The sequence below is a fragment of the Pongo pygmaeus genome, chromosome X (genome assembly GCF_028885625.2).
Source record: "Pongo pygmaeus isolate AG05252 chromosome X, NHGRI_mPonPyg2-v2.0_pri, whole genome shotgun sequence".
Taxonomy (NCBI): domain Eukaryota; kingdom Metazoa; phylum Chordata; class Mammalia; order Primates; family Hominidae; genus Pongo; species Pongo pygmaeus.
Window position 1 is genome coordinate 14,081,086 of NC_072396.2, and position 23,081 is coordinate 14,104,166.

General features: G+C 42.2%; 1 protein-coding gene and 1 long non-coding RNA gene across 3 annotated transcripts in view; one reads left to right on the forward strand and one right to left on the reverse strand.

Moving 5' to 3' along the window:
- Positions 1 to 15,215, forward strand: part of EGFL6 (EGF like domain multiple 6) — a 63,374-nt gene extending 48,159 nt beyond the window's left edge. Inside the window, exons 9-12 of one of the 2 annotated variants that reach the window (XM_054472925.1) lie at positions 552 to 632; positions 5,208 to 5,312; positions 8,437 to 8,702; positions 14,634 to 15,215. In XM_054472925.1, the coding sequence (XP_054328900.1) occupies positions 552 to 632; positions 5,208 to 5,312; positions 8,437 to 8,702; positions 14,634 to 14,744 (563 nt within the window). In that variant the 3' untranslated portion in view covers positions 14,745 to 15,215. The remainder of the gene's footprint in view (positions 1 to 551; positions 633 to 5,207; positions 5,313 to 8,436; positions 8,703 to 14,633) is intronic. The other variant, XM_054472926.1, reaches the window with a different exon arrangement.
- Positions 1 to 23,081, reverse strand: part of LOC134738993 (uncharacterized) — a 67,374-nt gene that overhangs the window by 32,833 nt on the left and 11,460 nt on the right. The gene's annotated exons all lie outside the window — the stretch shown is intronic.

Here is a 23,081-nt window from a genome sequence, read left to right on the forward strand (position 1 = left end):
GCTGTGCAGAACTCACCATAAGGCTCAGTCCCCCCAGGAGGGTTTCCATATTAACCCACCCTGCATCTCTACACTGAGACTTTCCCATTCATTCTGGCTGGGCATTTGTTGCTCCCTCTATATTTTGCCTTGTCTAGTCTTGGCTCTGTGACTGGTGGTCATATATACAAATGCCAGATGGATTTAACCAAAGGAAAAGTAGACACAGGCCCACCCATCCAAGAACTAGCATCCAGTGACATTCTCTGCCTTAATAGAGAGTGAAAAATCTCAAAAAAAGAAAAAAAAACATATTTCCAAAACCTAGTATGAAGGGATGTATCAAGAGTGTAGATGCTTAGTTTACCCAAGGAAATGTCTGGAAAAGATGTTCTAGATGAGGAAACTGGATCCAATGTGAATTATTTGGAAATGTTAGGGAAACGCTGCTCTAATATATTCTGTAATTAGAATACATGATCTAACCTTCTTTGTTTGGTCATTTGATTCATACCTTCTGAGCATGTGGGCTTTAAGGTTTTTTTCTTAACTGACCAAGTGTTCTTTATTAGTCCCTAAGGTGAATGAAGCAGGTGAATTCGGCCTGGTTCTGGTCCAAAGGAAAGCACTAACTTCCAAACTGGAACATAAAGGTAAATAATTCTTTCTCCCAAGTGTATGCTCTTTCACGTTGTCCTTGTCGTTTTCATTTCTTCATACAGTGAAATGATTGTTTATGAATCCCTGCTTCGTTCATAAACCCCCAAGGGAAAAATCATTACATCACGCACACAGTGCCAGTATTAAAATAGTAGGTCCTTGTGTGACTGGTACTAATGATTGAAATATAGTAAAGCTATTCTCTTCTCCCCGCCACTCCCACCTGATGCTGAGAGTGAATGGTTGAAGCAGACTGTATATATGGAGATGGGAGAAACTTACATATTTTCTTCAACTCTGCTGCCTGAGGACCCACAACCTGAAAGTCCTCATGTACTAAATTTGGCCCAAAGTGCCTGTATCAGTTACCTATTGCCACAATAATGCTGTGTAACAAACAACCACAAGCCCTCAGTGGCCTACAGCAATAAATATTTATTTTTGCTTATGAGTCTATGGGTTGGCTGGACGGTTCTGCTGCTCTGAGCTAGGCTGGGTGGGCTCACCCATGTGTCCACGTACAGTCAGTTGTGGGCCCGCTTCGTGATTTTGCTGATCTTGGCTGTGCTTTCTCACATGCCTGAGGCCTCAGTTGGGAGGATTGGACTCACTCAGCTCTGCTCCATGTGGTCTCTCATCCTCCAGCAGGCTAGTCCAAGCTTTTTCTCATGAGGCAACAGCAGGGTTTCAGGAAAGAGAGCAGCAGCACACAAGATATTTTGAGGTCTAGACCCAGAAATGGCACAACATCACTTCTGCCATATTCTATTGGCCAAGCCAAGTCACAAGGCCAGCGTAGACTTCAAGGTTGTGGAAGGAGCTGTGAAGTCATACAAAGAGTGTGGATACAGACAGGGATAAAAATCAGGACCATTTTTGCGATCATTCCACCAAAGCCTCATAATCTGGAGTTTCTTGGGCATGATCCCTAATTCCTCTTGGTTTATTTAGAACATTCACCACTCATGACAAATTACACAGACCTCAGGGAAAAGCCCGTTTATATATTTATCCCTTTCACTTGGTATAAGTATGAATGCCTTGATCACCTCTTTCCTTTTCAAACTTTCTTTCACTTACCACTATACATGTGGTAAGTAAAAGATTAGCATAACCTTTTCCTTTTCAAACTTCCTTTTACTTACCACTATACATGTGGTAAGTAAAAGATTAGCATAACCTTGTGCTAATTGATTCCCTTTTGTGTTTACCCTGGGAGTGCATTGCCCAGTTCTATCACTTTGGTTTACAGGACCATCTCTACCACAAAAAAAAGTACCTCTCTAATTCAGTCCTCCAAATTGTATCTGAGAAGCTTCTACTAAAACTCTTCAAAGCCTAGTAACCCATGACCCAGCTCCTACGGGCATTTTGTTTTCTTCCATATTTCTCCTAAGTATTCTGTTTTTATTTCTCTGCATTAGACAACTTATTGCCCATTTTCCTGGTTAGAAAGAAAATGTTTCATTGTACAGGGGGTAAACTACGTTCTCCAGGTGCTCACAAGTTCTGCCCAAGCTCTGCCTACCCTTGATAAGTGACATGAAGGAATCCGTTGACTCCTCTTTGGATCCCCAAACCACCAGATTTCTTAGTTTACTTTCTATTCCATGATTCCTAATGAAACACAGAAAGGTTAAAATTTTGCACATGACCATATGACCCTGTAATTTCAGTCCCAATCAGAAGACTCAGATGTGTACTGCAACTCTTCCACTGGTTGTTTGCCTTGGACAAGTCACTTGGATTTGCAGTGCCTCCTTGCTTTCATACGTAAAATTGGAATAAGAGCAATATTCATCTCTTAGGTGCTGTCTTAGGCTGGGTTCCCCAGAAATAGACCCCAAGATAAGAATTTGTGTGCAAATGGTTTATGTGGAAGATGATCCCAGGAAATGGTGGTTGGGGGTGTGCATAAGTGAGATGGGGAGACAAGGAGGCAATAAAGGGTATGTTATCAGGCAAGTTTCCACTGTGGGCAACTGGAGCTCAATCCCATTGGGGAACTCCAGAAGCCAGTGTAGAACACATGGCTCATAATTATCCTACTGAAGGAGTAAGGAGGCTGGGGCATATATATACCAACTCCCATCTGGCATTGATTGAAGGCTGCTCCCAGGAGGGTGCTGATTCCTTGGTGCTCCTGGCCTGGCATGAAAGCAAGGAAGGGCACCACTGGGGCAACTTGATCTCAATCCCACTTGGACCCTCGACAAGACAGGGAAAGCCTAAATTCCAATCTGACTTTAGTCCACACTCAATTCCAGCACTTAGTGGTCCTTTCCAAAGGCAAGGAAATGGAGGTATCTATCCAACAACTCCTGTCCATCACTGGTTGAGGGCTGTCCCTGGGAAAATAACTCCCCAGCATTCTAGCCCACCTGGTTGGGCCAAGAATGCTCCAGCCAGAGAACACCCTCACACAGAGATCTGTGAGTGTTTCCAGTAGAAAGCCAAATGCCTGCAAGAGAATATAAGTACTGACAGATATTTGTGTGGCACCAACAGCATCTGCTTCAAGGCAGGTGTGGATTAAACCAGAGAATATATTTGAAGGCACTTTCCAAACCATGAAGTGCTATACAAATGAAAGAATGTGCCTGTGAGACCAAAGCCTTGAGTTTTCTCTCTGTATGGAATAGTTTGCTATATACTATTCCATCATCCCAATTTACACACCTGCTTTCCCCATGTGGAAGAAGGGGAAGAGTTTGGGAGAAACATACCACCACAATTGTAAACCAACTGAAAAACTGATACTCCACTATTTGTGGGATAATAACATCAACTATCTAACTAGTATTAGCACTCATTAAAGAATACTGAAGACTGGAAGCAAGTATTACCTGGCATCTTTTACTTTTAAAACTGGGACTAGAAAGAAAATATATTTGCTGCACAGAGAAAAAATAGGGAGTTAAGAAGAAAGGAAAGTGAGGAAAGGGACCGTATGTGCTCACTTAGGATATGTGCAAGATGGAAGGTTCTGGATTGCAGTCTGATTTGGGATTCAGGTCCAACTCCAGCATTCAGTGTCTGCAGAACTTGAGCCTCAATTTTAGTTTCCTGAAAATGAGTCTGATGGTAGACGTTCTTTTAAACAACCTAATCAAATGATATAAAATATTTGGCAAATCAAAATGAGTCAAGAATCAGCTGCTGCTGTGTTTCTTTTTACCCTATTCCCTTTCCTTACCATTCCTTTCTTCCCCAGCATTAAAACATATAAAGCCCCAAAATCAGAGCCAGAGGCTAGCCTTAGTTGTAAATCAAAAATATCTCATTCTTCACCTCCGCCCTTTCCCAGTGGTATTTATCTACATCAGAGGTCAGCCAACTTTTTTCTATAAAGGGCTAGATAGTACATATTTTAAGCTTTGTGGGCCATAAACTACTTTCACAACTATTCAACTCCGTCATTGTAGCTCAGATGCAGTCATTGATGTTATGTGAATGAATGGGCATAGTGTGTTTCAATAAAACTTTATAAAAACAGACAGTGGGCCAGGATCTACATAAAAGTAACCACAGGTACTGGTTCAAAACTTAAAACTAGCTGAATGAACTCTTATATTTCTCTGACACATCTAAACAAGGCAGTCATTAACAGTTTAGAGGCCAGGCACGGTGGCTCACACCTGTAATACCAGCACTCTGGGAGGCCAAGGCAGGTGGATCGTTTGAGCCCAGGAGTTCAAGACCAGCCTGGGCAACACAATGAGACCCCCATCTGTACAAAAAAAAAATTTAAAAATTAGCTGGCGTGGTAGCATGTGTCCATAGTCCCAGCTACTCAGGAAGCTGAAGTGGGAGGATCACTTGAGCCTAGGAGGTAGAGGCTGTAGTGAGCTGTGTTTGTGCCATTACACTCCAGACTGGGTGACAGAGCAAGACCCTGTCTCAAAAAAAAAAAAAAAAAAAAAAGAAAAGAAAAAGAAGGTAGAAAGTTCTGGCAAGGTCTTCACTGGTTTATTTGGGTAGGAGATATTTTATTTTCTGGCCTGAATTTGATAAACAATTGCTTATATTCTGTTTCTCTTTGTGCATGGGGTTCTCGCCCATTACTTATTTTTTTTTAAAGGGTTTTTGTTTTGTTTTGTCTTGTTTTGGATTTTTTTTTTGTTTTTTTGTTTTTTTGTTTTTTTGAGACAGAGTCTTACCCTGTCACCCAGGCTGGAGTGCAGTGACGTGATCTTGGCTCACTGCAACCTCCACCTCCTGGGTGATTCTCCTGCCTCAGCCTCCCAAGTAGCTGGGATTACAGGTGTCTGCCACCATGCCCAGCTAATTTTTGCATTTCTAGTAGAGATGGGGTTTCACCATGTTGGCCAGGCTGGTCTTGAACTCCTGACCTCGTGATCCGCCTACCTCAGCCTCCCAAAGCTTTTTGTTTTTGTAAGATCACAACTGAATTTGTTCAGAATGGCTTCACAGACATAACTCAAAACAGGGTATGTCATGATCTGTACTCTGTGCAACTGAAAACAAGGTATTGCCTTCCAAAGCCCCAAATGTTAGATATCTTCCTAATGCTCTTAGGGGTTATGAAATGTGTTCTTTCTTTTTAGCAGATTTAAATATCTCGGTTGACTGCAGCTTCAATCATGGGATCTGTGACTGGAAACAGGATAGAGAAGATGATTTTGACTGGAATCCTGCTGATCGAGATAATGGTATTTATATTTGACAGTTTCATGTTCTGCAATATGGTGAAGGGATAGAAAGCCCTCCATGAGTGATGAGTTGTTATTCCCATTACTCATCAGAGCAGGGTTGTTTGTCATTTTTGGAAACTTTTAGACCTTCTGAGCTCTCCCTTGATAGATGACTAACTTGGTCCAGCATATATTCTCCTACTTAATCCCTCTCCCACACACCTGCCTCCACAAAGGATATGGGAGCAAACCTCTTCCATATTCACTCTCCTGCTGCTGAGGAAGAGATGTTGAGATTTGTATAAAGTTTGGGAGAGTTAGGGAAAAGGCAGAAAGAAGTGGTTTCTTCTTCCCAGTTTACCAGCCATAGCATCTTGTAGTTTTTGTTTTGTTTTGTTTTGTTTTGTTTTGTTTTCATGGGGGAAATAAATCTTGAAAGGAAATATGACCTCCACCTAAACCTGGTGTTTTAGTAGAGTGGTCCCTCAAAGCATGAAAACCGTAGTGAACATCAAGTCAATGACCTGAACTCCTGAACTGAGCTTTCCCTTCTATTTGTTGCTTGAGGATTTCTTTCGAGCCACCTGTCCTTGAATTTTTCTCAGTCTTATCTGTGACCTGCAGATTTCCCACCCTTCCCATTGCCTACTTAAACACTGTTGAGGGACCCTAACTATCCCCTTAGTGTTTGTCTTGCAGATCCCATTTAGAGCACAAATTGAATCTCTGTCTCCTGAAGACTGACTATATAATTAAAGACAACTGTTACACCTTCAGGGACTCCAGTTACTTATCAATCAAATTATTTCTTTGGGGATGTATAGGCTCAGCCCTCAGTTAAAAGATCTTTCTTTTAGATCCTTCCTCTAGACTAATTCCTCTCCAACATCTTTCCTTTCATGCCCTCACATACAATCAGAAAACCTAGATATCCCCTAACAAGAATTCCTTTTTGAACTTGGGGTTAGGGGAGAGGGGACACATCTCACACAGCAGTTGTGTGAATGGGACTTTTACTAAAGATTCAGTGTAAGCAAAGGGCAAATTTAACCAGGCTGAAAACATCATATCATTGGAAAAGCTATCTTGTTGATAACTAACCTGAGTTTCTCGTTTCTTCCATAATGGCATCTCTAAATTTATGTCTACCAGAGCTATATCATATTGGGAGCCCATAGGTTATTCCAGGACCTCCATAGCTGATATAAGGTTATGTTAAGTCTTAATTAAGTTGAGTCTTCTGTCCGAGGGAAGTTCCCTATTTACAAACACTCAATTCACAAATAACCCCAGGGTTCTCAGCTTCTGCATCATTCAAATCATACCCCTGCTCCTCCTGCACCTCCATTGGATTTCTAGGTGAGCTTTTCATTCCCTCTGTACAGCTAAATATGAAAAATAAACATGGCCAAGGCAGGAGGATTACTTGAGCCCAGGAGTTTGAGACCAGCCTGGGCAACATAGGGGGATCCCATTGCTACAAAAAATTGAAAAAAAATAGGCTGGGTGCAGTGGCTCATGTATGTAATCCCAGCACTTTGGGAGCACTTTGGGAGGCCGAGGCAGGTGGATTACCTGAGATCAGGAGTTCAAGACCATCCTGGCTAACATGGTGAAACCCTGTCTCTACTAAATATACAAAAATTAGCCGGGCATGGTGGTGTGTGCCTGTAATCCCAGCTACTTGGGAGGCTGAGGCAGGAGAATCGCTTGAACCCAGGAGGCGGAGGTTGCAGTGAGCTGAGATTGCACCATTGCACTCCAGCCTGGGCGACAGAACAAGACTCCATCTCCAAAAAAATAAATAAATAAAAAATAAAAAACGAAAAAATGGAAAAGAAAAAAATTAGCCAGGTGTGGCGGCATACACCTGTGATCCCAGCTATTCAGGAGGCTGAAGTGGAAGGATCACTTGGGCCCAGGCATTTGAGGCTATAGTGAGCTATGATGGCACCCCTGCACTCCAGCCTGGGTGACAGAGTGAGACCCTGCCTCAAAAAAAAAAAAAAAAAAAAAAAAAAAAAAAAAAAAAAAAGAAAAGAAAAAGAAAAAAAAGAAAAGAGACATGAAAGAGTTAGCATTATTAGAGGGATAAAACCACAAAGACAGCCCAAAGCAGACTTTATCTGGGAGAGAAAGGGAAACCTGCCACAGTAGGTGACAGAAAGCGTAGCTGAAAGAGATGCCAGATGAAATATAGGATGCCTATATTTCAGACAGGCAATTAATACTTTTTAGTATGTCTTGGACATGTACTTTATCGAAATTCAAACTCCACTGGGCATCCTATATTTTTATTTGCTAAATCTGGATACCCTACTAGCTGGGGAAGAAGACCAGATTCTGGATGCATTGAAAACTAAGGCAATGTCAGCCTGGGTCCTGCAAGTATCTCCGACTTGCAGTAGCAGACCACCCATTCCCCAATGTCTTCTTCCTGGCTTCTATAGAAATTTTTCCTTCTTACAACTTCTTCAGACCCTACTCTTTGAGAGTTTTTGCCCAAGTTCATCAAAGCCACAACCTGAAGATTGGAGATGAGCAAAAGTCCACTACACCACAGGTTAAAAGATACTTAGAAGATTTGCAGGATTTGAAGGAGAGTGTTCTTGTCATCCTAAATCAGAAATTGGAGTGATATGTTACACATGGTAGTTGAGTTCCATGCAACCACTAGTACAGGTGCAGGTGTGTTTTGGATTAAACACCACACTCTGGACCCACTTAAGGAGCTGATCATCTTACATGTCATTGACTCAGTGGGGAAATGCATTCTAAGTTTCAAGTCACCAAAATGGAAATGAAATTATGGAACACAAGTTCTCCATCAACTGCAGATTACCTGCAGTGCTAAAGGATCATTTAATTAGATTCTTACCCCATATCTTTGTGTATGCTTTGTGTATGCAAAAAAATCCTCGGTTTTTCTGACCATCAGTTTGTCTATATAACAAAATATTTCAATTGTGTGATCCCTAAAATCCATTTTAGCATGAAACTTTTATTCCTATGTTCAAAATGAAAAGGACTTCAGCTTTCCCTATAGGAGACTATTGTTTACTTTTTATAGCTTTTTTATACATTAAAGCCAAACTCCTTACAATTGCCTCATTAATTGTGCATTTTTTCCCTTCTCTTAAAGCTATAGGCTACTATATGGCAGTTCCGGCCTTGGCAGGTCACAAGAAAGACATTGGCCGATTGAAACTTCTCCTCCCTGACCTGCAGCCCCAAAGCAACTTCTGTTTGCTCTTTGATTACCGGCTGGCCGGAGATAAAGTCGGGAAACTTCGAGTGTTTGTGAAAAACAGTAACAATGCCCTGGCATGGGAGGAGACCACGAGTGAGGATGAAAAGTGGAAGACAGGGAAAATTCAGCTGTATCAAGGAACTGATGCTACCAAAAGCGTAAGTGGGAAAAAAATGATTAAACTCAATATTTGCATTCTTTTGCAATGATTTAACAAATGAAACAAAACATTTACTGAAGTATGTAGGCATTAGGGATACAACGATAAGACTTTTTCCTACACTTAAAGAATATGTTCTGGAGCTGAATAGGCAAGGTGATTAATCGGCACAACTCATGGATACTTATCTGGCATATGCATATCATGTTCTATGGAAATAACCTGTTTGTCAGGCTCCTCTCACCAACGTCCTTCCAAATCAGGCTATACATGCTATACATTCTGTAGTATGTAAAAGAATGTCACGCTCATTCATTCTATGCCCAGAACTTACTACAATTAATGGCAGCTAGAAGGTGATTTTTTTTTAATGTTTTTTTAAACTGAACTGAGAGAGTGGCTATTGTCAGGGTCCCCAGGACCACCCTTAGGTTCAGTGATTCCCTAAAAGGACTCACACAGAAGTCAGAAAAGCTGTTATATTCACAAGTACAGTTTGTATAGATTAAAATCAGTAGAGGGAAAAGACACATAGGGCAGAATCCAGGAGAGACCAGGCAGAGGCTTACAGTTTTTGTCTCCCAGTAGAGTCATATGGGCAGCTATTAATTCTCCCAGCAACCAAGCATGATGACACTTACAAAGTATTGCCCACCAGGGAAGCTCACCCAAACTTTCGTGTCCAAGGTTTTTGTTGGGGGTCAGTATGCCCATGTGATCACCTGCATAGCTGACTTTAGTTATCTAGTCTCCAGCCTCTCTAGTGGTCAAGTTGATACCATGTGACTCAAGACCCCCACCATAAGTCACATTGTTACCATAAACTATCTGGCATGGCCCAAGGCCTCAGATAAACAAAGGCACTCTTAATCAAAGAGGATATTACAAGGGCTTAGAGGTTATCTCCTAAGAACCAGTCAAGGGCCAAACCTTTCTTTGTAATGTGTAGGGTTTGGACATACCAGACCTACTGAGTTAATCTTTTATTGCACAGTGGGTTTAACAAAGGAAAAGGAAACAGAGTTTTAAGAGGAAGCTGGTCAAGTGGATGAAACCCTGAGAAAGAACAAACAGAATAAAAATGGCAAAGAGTCTATCCAGTTTGACCCATCAGGAGGTGGCTAGTGACCTTTGCAAGAGTTCTTTCTTTGGAGGGGAAGGGTCGAAGGTCACACTTCAGAAAGATGAAAAGAGAAGGGATCAGAGCCTGAAGGCAGCCACTGTGGATGTTATAAAGAGTTTGGTCAAGGTAGGCCAGACGAGGTGACTCATGCCTGTAATCCCAACACTTTGGGAGGCCGAGACAGGCAGATCACCTGAGGTTGGGAGTTCGAGACCAGCCTGACCAACATGGAGAAACCCCATCTCTACTAAAAATACAAAATTAGCCAGGTGTGGTGGTGCAAGCCTGTAATCCCAGCTACTCAGGAGGCCGAGTCAGGAGAATCGCTTTAACCCGGGAGGCAGAGGTTGCAGTGAGCCGAGGTCGTGCCATTGCACTCAAGCCTGGGCAACAAGAGTGAAACTCCATCTCAAAAAAAACACCGAAAAAACAAACAAACAAAAAGTTTGGTCAAGATGGGAAGGAAAAAGGGTGAAAGCTAGAAAAAGGCACATTAAGTGGTGATAATAGGAAGAACAATTAGTAGATCCATGTATTAGGATTCCATTTATACTTTGCTTGTGAAAGATGACTAATGCAAATTTAACATCTTTTCATTTACATGTCATAGTTTAATTAAAGCAGAACATCTTATTTAAAATACGTCATGAGACATGACTATAAATAAAAGTATATGTTGGGTACCAGTTAATGAATTTCCTAACCACTCTTCCCCTCTGAGGTAAAAGCAGCCAGTGCTTGTTTAGGAATGACACATGCATTAATTTGAGTTTATTCTTATAGCAGTACATTTAAATCAATACAAATCCAATCCACATATTTTCTTGTTGTGTTTGCGGCATGGTTTGGGGACTGTGGCACTGAGCCATGCTATATATGGATGATATCCCCTGCTGGAGAATTGAAACATGCCTCTGCACAGCATTCATAATTACTTTGATGTTGACCGAATTCATGTGATGGAGAATATTTTTTATATAACATTGTAGCTTGCAGGGAGGGTATACTAGCAAAACAGTGATTTTTTTTTAAATGCACATTTCTGTAGACATGCCCCCAAAGAGCCTGGCCAGCAATCACACTGGAACACAGCAGTGCTTTCATAAGAGGCATTCTCAGACCCAGGCATCTGTTCCTTGAATTCTTCAGTTCTAGGGGAAATCTTGATGGGGGAATATTGAAGGGTAAGGAAGCTGACTAATCCAGACTAAAGAATATATTCCAGTTTAGCAATGTCATATTGGCTGTGGACATTTGTAACAGATGTGACTCTTGCTGCATAAACTTGGGCATACAAGGTAAGTCACATTACTTTCTCGAAATCAAACTATTTCTGAATCCACAGCCCCATCCCATTAGGCTGGGGGGAAATTTAATCTTGGCTATTTCCTCATTCAGGGTTGGGATAGGGGCCCCCTCCCTAGGGTAGCCTGTGCTTTTGAAAGGCTAAAAATGGTCCAGACATTAAGAAGGGGGCAGCACATCTTTACTTCATCATAAGGGCCATGGATACCCACATCTTCTGCACCTACATGGCCCTTGAAGTCACTCATCTCTTCAACTTCCATGCCAGGCCCAGACACACAAACCTTTACTGGGGTTGGAATCTTGTTGCTGAGAATCTAGCCTCAATGGGAACATCAGGCAACCATTTTCTGCCCAGGGCTCTGCCAGGGAGATGCAGTGGTACAGCATCCTAGTTCTGGAGAATCTCATGGCTCCCCTCACCACTTCTAACTTTTAACCTTCTACCTTCAGCCACAGTCTCAGAAAGTTAAGCTTGTGGGTAACAAACGTCAGGAAAGGGACCATCTTCCAGAAAAGTCTGCTTTTGATTGTTATATCCCAACTCTCCTTGATAAAAAAGAACATTAAAATCCTGCCTAATTTTTGGGGGGATAGAGGAGGTAAAAATATAGTGAAAAACACAAAATTAGTATGTCAATTAATTATCCTGACATTTATTTCTAGTTATCCAGGGGTTATCAGTCAAGGGACTTAGTGTTGGAAAAGCCACCATATGCCAAGATGTAGACATAGCCACCCTCATTATCCCACCCATTGCAGCTGCTGTGAGGGGTCTGCTGTTTGGCTCACCCCTACTTTTTAAAAAAAGTTCCTTTGGGTGCAAAAGGAACATCTTTCTGAAAGCAGTTCCCTCCTGAGACTAGAGGAAAAAGAAACTTCTATACCCAGTTATGCTATCACTGGCTGCTTAGTAATAACTTGTTTCCAATAGTTCTCAAGAAAATGCACTCAGATTGAGAGCGAAAGAGAGCAGCCCAGGTACTGAGCAGTCATAGACCCTTGTCATCTCCATTTGTTCCCTGAGGTTTCTCCTCTTTGGAGAGCCAGAGAAAACTGGATATGGTGATGACAGCAAGCCTAAAGTTGCTTCATTTCTGAAGACTATTCTGTGATTCTTTATTAAGCAAAAAAGAGATGGTGCTGGGGATAGTGATGGCATGATGGCATTGTTGTGAGCATGATTCTTAAAGGATCTTTCTTTAAAATGCCAATTTATACAAGTTTGAATTTATATAAGTTTGAACTTAAAAAGTTTAGAAATGACAAAAGGAAATTACTTTTTTGAAAATAAGAAAAGATTCATAATCATACTACAGTAACATGAGTGCTTTTATATTTCACATTTTACTTTGCATATGAATGTATATTTTTATTTATCTGTAACTGCCGTATACGTAGGCTATTGTTGAATTTCATTTTGATAGGCTATATGTGCATGTTATTTTAAAGAATACCATGTTCCAAATGAAATATTCTTTTCCCTCTATGTTTGTTCCAGGGTGACTTTAGTCATCTTTGAATCAGGATCATTTTGTTGTCCTCTAAATCTGCTTATTTTGGATATTGAAGATTGTAGAAACCCTCTAGGCCTAGTCCGCTCTTTATGGGAGGCATGGGAGACATACTTCTCTTTAGAGTGAATGTTACTGGATAGGTGCTCCATAAATTGTAGCTATTACTATTTTCATAATTATTGAATTTAACAAATATTTCTAGTGTTTTATCTGATTATAAAATTAACATGAACTATTTTTTTAAAAAAACATTACACTATTGAAGAAACTTACATTCATTCAGGCTGGGCGCAGTGGCTCATGCCTGTAATTCCAGCACTTTGGGAGGCCTAGGTGGGTGGATCACTTGAGGCCAGGAATTTGAGACCAGCTTGGCCAACATGGTGAAACCCTGCACTAAAAATTATAAAAATTTAAAAAATTAGCCGGGCATGGTGGCACATGTCTGTAATCCCAGCTACTCAGAGGCTGAGGCACAAGAATCACTTGAGCCTGGAAGGCAGAGGTTGCAGTGAGCTGAGATTGTGCCACTGCACTCCAGCCTGGGTGACAGAGCAAGACTGTCTCAAAAAAAATAAATATAAATATAAATAAATAAAACAAAACCTTCATTCAGCAAATATTGATTTTAATTATATTTATTTGAAAACATGTTTGGATAAATGAATGAATATAAAATAGTCACTGTATAATCCTTAATTTTGTTAAATGAGTCCCCTGTCATTTTGTGTCCAATTTGAAGATAATTTTTTTAGTATTCATCCTCTGTTCTCTCTATATAGAAATTTCTAAACTATAAAGAAGTTTATCTTTTGATTACTAATAAATTTATTAGACAAAAGTGATTATAGCATATTATGAAATATTTTCAACACATGAAAACAACATTCCAGATAATCTCCAAATATATTAACCAATATTTTAAGAAAAATAAGTAGGCCGGGGATGGTGGCTCACGCCTGTAGTCCCAGCATTTTGGGAGGCCGAGGCGGGCGAATCACGAGGTCAGGAGATCGAGACCATCCTGGCTAACACGGTGAAACCCCATCTCTACTAAAAAATACAAAAAATTAGACAGGCGTGGTGGCGGGCACCTGTAGTCCCAGCTACTCGGGAGGCTGAGGCAGGAGAATGGCGTGAACCCGGGAGGCGGAGCTTGCAGTGAGCCGAGATTGCGCCACTGCCCTCCAGCCTGGGCGACAGAGCGAGACTCCGTCTCAAAAACAAAAAAAGAAAAAGAAAAATAATTACACTCTTATAAACTACCAAAATCTATCTTTGACTATATAGTTTTTTTTGTTTGTTTGTTTGTTTGTTTTGAGACAGAGTCTCGCTCTGTCGCCCAGGCTGGAGTGCAGTGGCGCGATCTCGGCACACTGCAAGCTCCGCCTCCCGGGTTCACGCCATTCTCCTGCCTCAGCCTCCAGAGTAGCTGGGACTACAGGCGCCCGCCACCACGCCCGGCTAATTTGTTTGTATTTTTAGTAGAGACGGGGTTTCACTGTGTGTTAGCCAGGATGATCTTGATCTCCTGACCTTGTGATCCACCCGCCTCGGCCTCCCAAAGTGCTGGTATTACAGGTATGAGCCACCGTGCCCGGCCTTGACTATATAGTTTTTTATTAGATGTTCAAGGGGAATATTAAATTTCTTCTCACTTGGTTTTTGTAAAGAAAACCATATTTTATTTTTTGTTTTGCTTTTTTTTAAATGGGAATTCCAAAATTTCCTTTTAAATCTTATTCTTCTCAACTTTATGGCGTTTTTCAGAATCCATGTGGGCTTTGCTATGACCTTGTTTTCACCAAATCTAGTTCTCTCAGTGCAGACACCTGGCATCTAAAAAATAATCTATTACTGTATATTCAATGTCGAAGCCGGTTTCTATGAAATAGGGACACGAGTTAATAGCTATTAAATAGCTTGATTATATCATTGTTTTGAACAGTTTGGAGTAATTTTTTTATTCTCTCTCCATTATTAGATCATTTTTGAAGCAGAACGTGGCAAGGGCAAAACCGGTGAAATCGCAGTGGATGGCGTCTTGCTTGTTTCAGGCTTATGTCCAGATAGCCTTTTATCTGTGGATGACTGAATGTTACTATCTTTATATTTGACTTTGTATGTCAGTTCCCTGGTTTTTTTGATATTGCATCATAGGACCTCTGGCATTTTAGAATTACTAGCTGAAAAATTGTAATGTAGTAATATTATTGTAAGATGCCTTTCTTATATAAGATATGCCAATATTTGCTTTAAATATCATATCACTGTATCTTCTCAGTCATTTCTGAATCTTTCCACATTATATTATAAAATATGGAAATGTCAGTTTATCTCCCCTCCCCAGTATATCTGATTTGTATAAGTAAGTTGATGAGCTTCTCTCTACATTTCTAGAAAATAGAAAAAAAAGCACAGAGAAATGTTTAACTATTTGACTCTTATGATACTTCTTGGAAACTATGACATCAAAGATAGACTTTTGCTTAAGTGGCTTAGCTGGGTCTTTCATAGCCAAGCTTGTATATTTAAATTCTTTGTAATAATAATATCCAAATCATCATCTTGTGTCATGGTTTAATTTTTCTAGGTAAGAAAATATGTTCTTGATTCTGTGTTTACTTATGTAAATGATTATTTGCTTTTCTGAAAATGTAGTTTTTATTCTTTTCACTATTCATATTCTTTAAAGGTACTTTCTATTATGGGAAAATATGACTGCTTTATTAGGCCTTATAACTGCAAAGCAGAGTCACATATATTGGGGTTTTGTTTGTTTTTTATTTTTTAGAAATGAGGTCTTGCTATGTTGCCCATGTTGGTCTTGAACTCCTGGCCTCAAGCAATCCTCCCATCTTAGCCTCCCAAAGTGCTGGGATTACATGAGTGAGCTGCCGCACCCAGCCAGCATATATTGTTGAGCTCAAAGCCTCAGAGAACTACCTAAAACTAAATGAGCTGGTAGCAGGACTCAAAGAAACATGGATGACTTCTTTGTCTTACTCTTTTCTTCCAAATTCAGGAAGAGCTTTGTGTAGGAATCTTGAGTGTATTCCTTGAGGACGGTTTTATATTCTGTTTAAGATTCTGGGTTAGAAACAGGTCTAAGATACCCTCCAAACAGAAGGTTCTCCAGATATTTGCTCTCTGTTACCTAAAGCAATTAAGGCATTGAACCATGGTAGGAAAAAAAGAGAGGTGATCCACTTTCTAATCTTTAAAATTTAATTTTAATATAAAATTAAAATCCCACTCTTGAAGGTTTTTAAATACTTAAACCCTAAGTAATTCTTCTTCAACAATGTTCTCTTTAATACAACCAACACACACAACCTTTTAAGATGGGGTGGGGACCACATTGTTTTTCCCTACTGTGAGAGAATCTGGGCATACAAAATCTATATAGGACTGTAACTGTATCTGTTAGGATAACTGCTAGTTATGGAAACCACAAAAATAGTGTTTCTGGTGAGACCAGATGAAAAACTGCCCAGGTAAGGCAAATCAGCCCACAGAATCCTAAGAGATAATAAAAATAGTTATTTTAAGCCACAAAATTCTGGGGTAGTTTGCTACACAGCAAAAGTTAACTGATATAGGTGATTTCTGATATTGTGGTAGAACTTGAAGAAGACCCCCTGTCTCTTCCATGACCAAGGACATTTGAGAGCACAATGTGGCTTAGAAGAAAGGACAATGGAGCCGGGTATGGTGGCTCAAACCTGTAATCCCAGCAACTCCCTTTGGGAGGAGGAGGTAGGTGGATCTCTTGAGCCGAGGAGTTCAAGACCAGCCTGGGCAACAGGACAAAACCCCATCTCTACAAAAACTACACAAATTAACAGGGCATGGTGGTGTGCACCTGTAGTCCTAGCTACCCAGGAGGCTAAAGTGGGAGGATCACCTGAGCCTGGGAGGTTGAGGCTGCAGTGAGCTGTGATCACACCAGTGCACTCCAGCCTGGGCCACAGCGTGATACCCTGTCTCAAAAAGAAAAAAAGAAGAAAGGACAATGGAGGGGAGAACTTAACAATGAAAGACAGTGCCTGAGTGATTTAGGTTAAAGGAAGAAATGTTAAACCAGAAATGAAATAAGGAGACCTGGGAACTCTGCTACATATGGATAGAAAATCAGTGCACAAAGCTCAGTTAAGTTTCATGTTTCTCTAAAGTCTGCAGCAGAGACCATGGTTGCCTACACAATATCCATTCTCATCTTTTTCCTTACCAGTATGACCACATATAAATAGATTTTTAGCAGGGGGAGGTAGGCAATGTGATCAACTAATAGACTGCATTTCCCAGCCTCTCTTACAGATGGGGAGGCCCCTGAGATGGAAGCTGAAGTCATTCTTGGGGCTTTCAGGAAGGATCATTAAAGGGGGCTTCCAGCTGGCAGACCCCTCTTTTGGCATTTCCCTTCCTCCTTCCTGCTTGCAATGTGGCTGTAAAGGCAGGAGGTCCATGAACCACTTTGTGATCAAGAGGGCAAGGCCCTCACCTTGTGAAGTACATAACTGGAGGAAGCCTGGGTCCCTGATGATTTTGTGAAGTCTCTACCCCTGTCCCAGACAGGTCACTGCTGGACATTTTCTTAAGTAAGAGAAAAGCCCTCTCTTGGCCTATCTAGGATTTCAAACAGCACAATGCAGACCCAAGTGATCACTCTCCTGGGAGAGTCTTATGGACTAACTTCTTAGATCCTTAAATACCAACATATTGTTTGGAATTCCAGTCAATAGCCTATGGTATCAGCTCTAGTCTGCACCAGCACTAAATCATACTTAGATTCCTTTGCAGAACTTAAGGTCAGCTAGTTCAGCCATGACTTCCACATCTGTTGCCCCTGGCTACCACCCAACATGCAAACTCCCCCTCTTCTCACCCATCATCTCCCCCTCTCTCATCCCCACTCTGTTATGGGCTCACTCTACTTGGCACTTCTCCCCACTATTTCTACCCCCATCACACGTGAGCCATTGTCTGGTAAACAAATCCCCCTCCATCTTAATTCATGCTTAAATGTCTCTTCCTGCATTTCTCTAGCTTAGCTGAAACTGGGCTCCCTCCCAGGGACACCTCTCCCCCTGCAGCCTTATCAAATGAAAACCACTCATCTTCCCACACTCCACACATGGCAGGGTCTAAAGTTGAGGGTGGCATTCTCCTTACTCCACTCTTATTCACCACCTCTTATTTCTGTAATGTGAAAGCTGCTGTTCCTTGGAGGTGCAGTTAAGTAGTACTACAGCCTTCTGTCCTGGCTAGCCATTGTCATTGACCAGCATGGCAATATCCATGCAAATATCCATCCAAGATCCTAGCCTCAGAGTCGTTTGACCTCATCTATCCCAGTTACCATCACCTCCTCCTCAGTCACTGCACCATGGCCACCCCTTGGACTTGATCATTGCCTCTGAACTCTTGAACTCCAACATCCCACTCTCTGGTCTCTCTGGCTTCCTCCTCATCCTACTTCCCCTACACTTACTCTTTGGCCTTTTTGAGACCTCGAGTCCCTTGACATCTCCATTTTCTTCCTATCTCTTGACCTCCTCTTGGCTTGACTTTCCTCTCTAATAAAACATAGCCTAGACTCTGAGGCCCATCATCTCTTCAAAGACACTCTTGTCAATGTCCCTCAAGTCCCAGGCTCGTGTGTCTTCCACTGCCACCAGGAAGAGCACCCAATCAACCCAACTGCCTTCTTTTCTCCATCATGTCTCCAGGCTGCTAAGCACAGTTAGAGAAAGTTGTACAACTGTGCAGGCTGAGCCTTCAACAAAACCATGATCTTCAACCTTCCACAAACCTGTAGTGCTGCCCAAATTATTTACCACTGAGCAGTGCTTGGCTGTTTGCTTGTACACACTAAGTAACATTCACCAGGATGTCCCTGTGGGGGGAACCTGCCCCCAGTATTTCAGCGTAGGTTCTATTTTCCCTAAGTGTCAGTTGGTCTGAGAAGTAAAGAGAGAGTACAAAGAGAGGAATTTTACAGCTGGGCCTCCAGGGGTGACATCACATATCGGTAGGACCATGATGCCCACCTGAGCCACAAAACCAGCAAGTTTTTATTAAGGATTTCAAAAGGGGAGGGGGTGTGTGAACAGGGATTAGGTCACAAAGATCACGTGCTTCAAAGGGCAAAAGGGAGAAGAAAGATCACATGCTTCTGAGGTAACAAGGCAAGGACAAAAGCAAAGATCACAAGGCAAAGGGCAAAATTAGAATTACTGATAAGGGTCTATGTTCAGCTGTGCACATATTGTCTTGATAAACATCTTAAACAACAGAAAACAGGGTTTGAGAGCAGAGAACCAGTCTGACCTCAAATTTACCATGGCGGGATTTTTTCCCCATACTAATAAGTCTGAGGGTACTGCAGGAGACCAGGGCGTATTTCAGTCCTTATCTCAACCACATAAGACAGACACTCCCAGAGCAGCTGTTTATAGACCTCCCGCCAGGAATGCATTCCTTTCCCAAGGTCTTAATTATTATTCCTTGCTAGGAAAAGAATTCAGCGATATCTTCCCTACTTGCACGTCTGTTTATAGGCTCTCTGCAAGAAGAAAAATATGGCTCTATTCTGCCTGACCCCGCAGGCAGTCAGACTTTATGGTTGTCTTCCCTTGTTCCCTAAAAATTGCTGTTATTCTGTTCTTTTTCAAGGTGCACTGATTTCATATTGTTCAAACACACATGTTTTACAATCAATTTGTACAATAGTGGTCCTGAGGTGACGTACATCCTCAGCTTACGAAGATAACAGGATTAAGAGATCAAAGTAAGACAGGGGTAAGAAATTATAAGAGTATTATTAGGGAAGTGATAAATGTCCATAAAATCTTCACAATTTATGTTCCTCTGCCATGGCTCCAGCCAGTCCCTCTGTTCGGGGTCCCTGACTTCCCGCACCATGTCCTCACATCCTTCAGCCCCATAAGTTAGTATTAACTACTGAAATAACAATGACATGTCCCCCCATTTTTGCCTGCTAAGGCTGAATGTCATTCTGACTAAAGCCCTGAGTTGAGGATTTTGAGACCACATTTGGGCCTTTATCACAGCAAAGACGGGTACTGAATGACACTGTTTGGAGTTCTCAAAGGCAAGGAGGTAGGCAACTGTCAGCAGATGTGACCTGTGTGGCATGATCCTCTCCCTATTCTACAGTCTGTGTCACTCACTCCCTCTGAGGAAATGAAACAAACTGGAAGAACAGGCCTGCCTGTCGCAGGCTGGGTAGTCCTTGGCCTGTGAGGATCCTCTTCTAATAATTCACAAAGGGGTGGCTGTGTCCAGCCACATGACCAAGGAGAAGGCCTACTACTCCTTCTTCAAAACACTGCCTCCACTCTTCCCCAGACTGAAGGCTGACCCTAACCAAGGAAATGATCCAAAACTGTCCAGAATGGGGGCCCCTGGAGAGGGGTTGTACCTTTAGTTAGGTAACTCACTCCTAGAACAAAGAACCCTGAGCCATGTTGCTATAACCTTAAGACTGGTCTCAGAACTTTGTCACATGTAAAAAACCTTCAAATGTCCCTCCATTATCTCTAAGAGCAAAGCAAGAAGATGACACTTGAACACTGGCTCTGCATGGAGTTGTTGAGTATTCATTGTTTAAGAAAACAAGGAGACAAGTAGAAATTTGAGCACTTGCAGGATATCTGACAATATTAAGCAATACTTTTAGGTGGGATAATGGTACTGCGGTTATGCTTTTTTTAAAGAAAGAATTCTTCCCTTTAGAGAAACACACTGAACTACTTAAATGAAATTACATGAGGTCTGGGATTTGCTTGGAAAACAATGCGGGGGAGAGGAGGGAGTCGATGAGGGTATCTAGAAGAAAAGATGATAAACATTTTTTTCTGGAATGAGCCATATATAAATATTTCAGGCTCTGTGGGACAGACATCTCTGTCACCACAACTCAACTCTGCCACTATAGCACAAAAGCAGCCATAGGCAATATGTTAACGAATGGGAGTGGCTGCATTCTTTAAAAAGTTAATTTTAAAGCCTGTAGCTGGCCAGACTGAGGCCAAATACTGTAGTTTGTTGACCTCTGGTCTAGAGGAAACAAGAAAAGCCATGAGTTGATAATTGACGAAACTGAGTGATGGGGGTCTCAGAATACTAATTGGTCTACTTTTTTGTATGTTTCAAATTCTCCACAGTAAAACATTAAAAAACAAACAAACAAGGAAATAGACCATGTATTTTTAAGAAAGATTACCATCACAAATGCTTAAAATAAAACCATTTGGATTTTTTTTTTTTTTTTTTTTGAGACCGAGTTTCACTCTGTTGCCCAGGCTGGAATGCAGTGGCGCAATCTCAGTTCACTGCAACCTCCGCCTCCCGGGTTCAAGCAATTCTTGTGCTTCAGCCTCCCGAGTAGCTAGGACTCCACACACAGCTGTGCCACCACACCCAGCTAATTTTTGTATTTTTAGCAGAGATGGGTTTTCACCATGTTGGCCAGGCTGGTCTTGAACTCCTGACCTCAGGTGATCTGTCTGTCTCAACCTCCCAAAGTGTTGGGATTACAGGCATGAGCCACTATGCCCAGCCACCATTTGGATCTTGAAGCATTAAGCCTTCAGATGTATGGAAAATGTTCTCCTAGTAATCCCCTAGCAATTGGGAGAATCGATTTCCCACTGGCCTTCTCTAGGCCTTCCAAACCAAGACCAGGCCAGGAGCGATGGTTCCAGAGCTGGCATTGCTACCACAGCAGCACAATTCTGGGCAGGCTCTGGGGCAGAGGCTCAGTATCTGTAAGATGCGTGGATCTACGGTAGGGTCGCTTTAACTCTCCAACAAGACAGTGGCCTCCCTCCACTCCTCTGCCACACACCAGAGTACAGTGGTTGAGAGCCAAGTAGTGAGAATCCCTGGGGATGTTACCTACCCTCTCTCTGCCTCAGATTTTCCCAAATGAGGATGGAAACATGGAAGCCTACCCCAAACCAGGTAAAACCCCAAGGCACAAAATGTCATCAGGCCTGGACATGTTCACTGTTGCCATGGAGATGTCATCTACAGAGCTTCTCTTTCTCCCATTTTCAAGAGGAAAGCACCTGGCTTCTGAGGGTGCTGATTGAACTCCAGCCCACATTTCTCCCATGGGACATGCACAGTTTGTTTTCATTGTAATAGTTACTGCTGGGTTCCCCTCCTAAGTGGTTCCACCAATTCACAGGCCCACTAGCAGTGGGGTGAGAGTAGTATTCCCTTACCCTCTGCACACAGTTCATATTAGCAAACCATTGTAGTCAACCTCACTGGGGGCAGACACCGGTTCCTTGCTGATTATGGTGAGATGGGGCATCTTGGCAGATCCACTGGCTGCCTATACTTCTGCTTTTGTGATCATGTCATTTTATCCTTGAGTCACCACCAGTGTTCTGAAGCCCAGTCTTGGCTCTCCCTCACATCCTCTTTTCCTGACCCAACCTGCCAGGCCTCTGCCTCACCTGTGGGTCCCTTCAGATGTTCACCATCAGCTCTGGGGGCTGGGAAAAGCTTCCTTGTGGCTGGGGTATCTGTCCTGCCCCTCCCTTACAGACCTCAGGGGATTTCCACCCAGCGTGGAGGGTGTATACTGTACCTCTTCTGCAAGATGGCAGCTGGGACTTGGGTGACCCCTGTATCCCCACTGCTCAGGCACTTACTTGATGCCTCCCTAAGACAGCACTGGCCTCTAGCCTAGCCTGAGAAAGCCTGGTTTTTTTTGAGATGGAGCTTGCTCTGTCGCCCAGGCTGGAGAGCAGTGGCGCAATCTCGGTTCACTGCAACCTCCACCTCCCGGGTTCAAGCAGTACTGTCTCAGCCTCCTGAGTAGCTAGGACTACAGGCGCACACCACGACAGCCGGCTAATTTTTGTATTTTTAGTAGAGATGGGGTTTCACCATATTGGTCAGGCTGGTCTCAAACTCCTGACCTCAGGCGATCCACCTGCCTCGACCTCCCAAAGTGCTGTGATTACAGGCATGAGCCGCCGTGCCAGGCTGGGAGCCTGCATTTTTTTGTACTTTCCTTTTTCCTTGAAAGCACAGAATACTTGTGGGCTGGCTATGGAATATTTTTTACCTGGAGATGTCTTCATAGGTCAGAACTATGACCTAAGCCAAAAGAACAAAGCTGAAGGCATCACGCTACCTGACTTCAAACTATACTACAAGGCTACAGTAACCAAAACAGCACGGTACTGGTACCAAAACAGAGATATAGACCAATGGAACAGAACAGAGCCCTCAGAAATAATGCCACATATCTACAACTATCTGATCTTTGACAAACCTGACAAAAACAAGAAATGGGGAAAGGATTCCCTGTTTAATAAATGGTGCTGGGAAAACTGGCTAGCCATATGTAGAAAGCTGAAACTGGATCCCTTCCTTACACCTTATA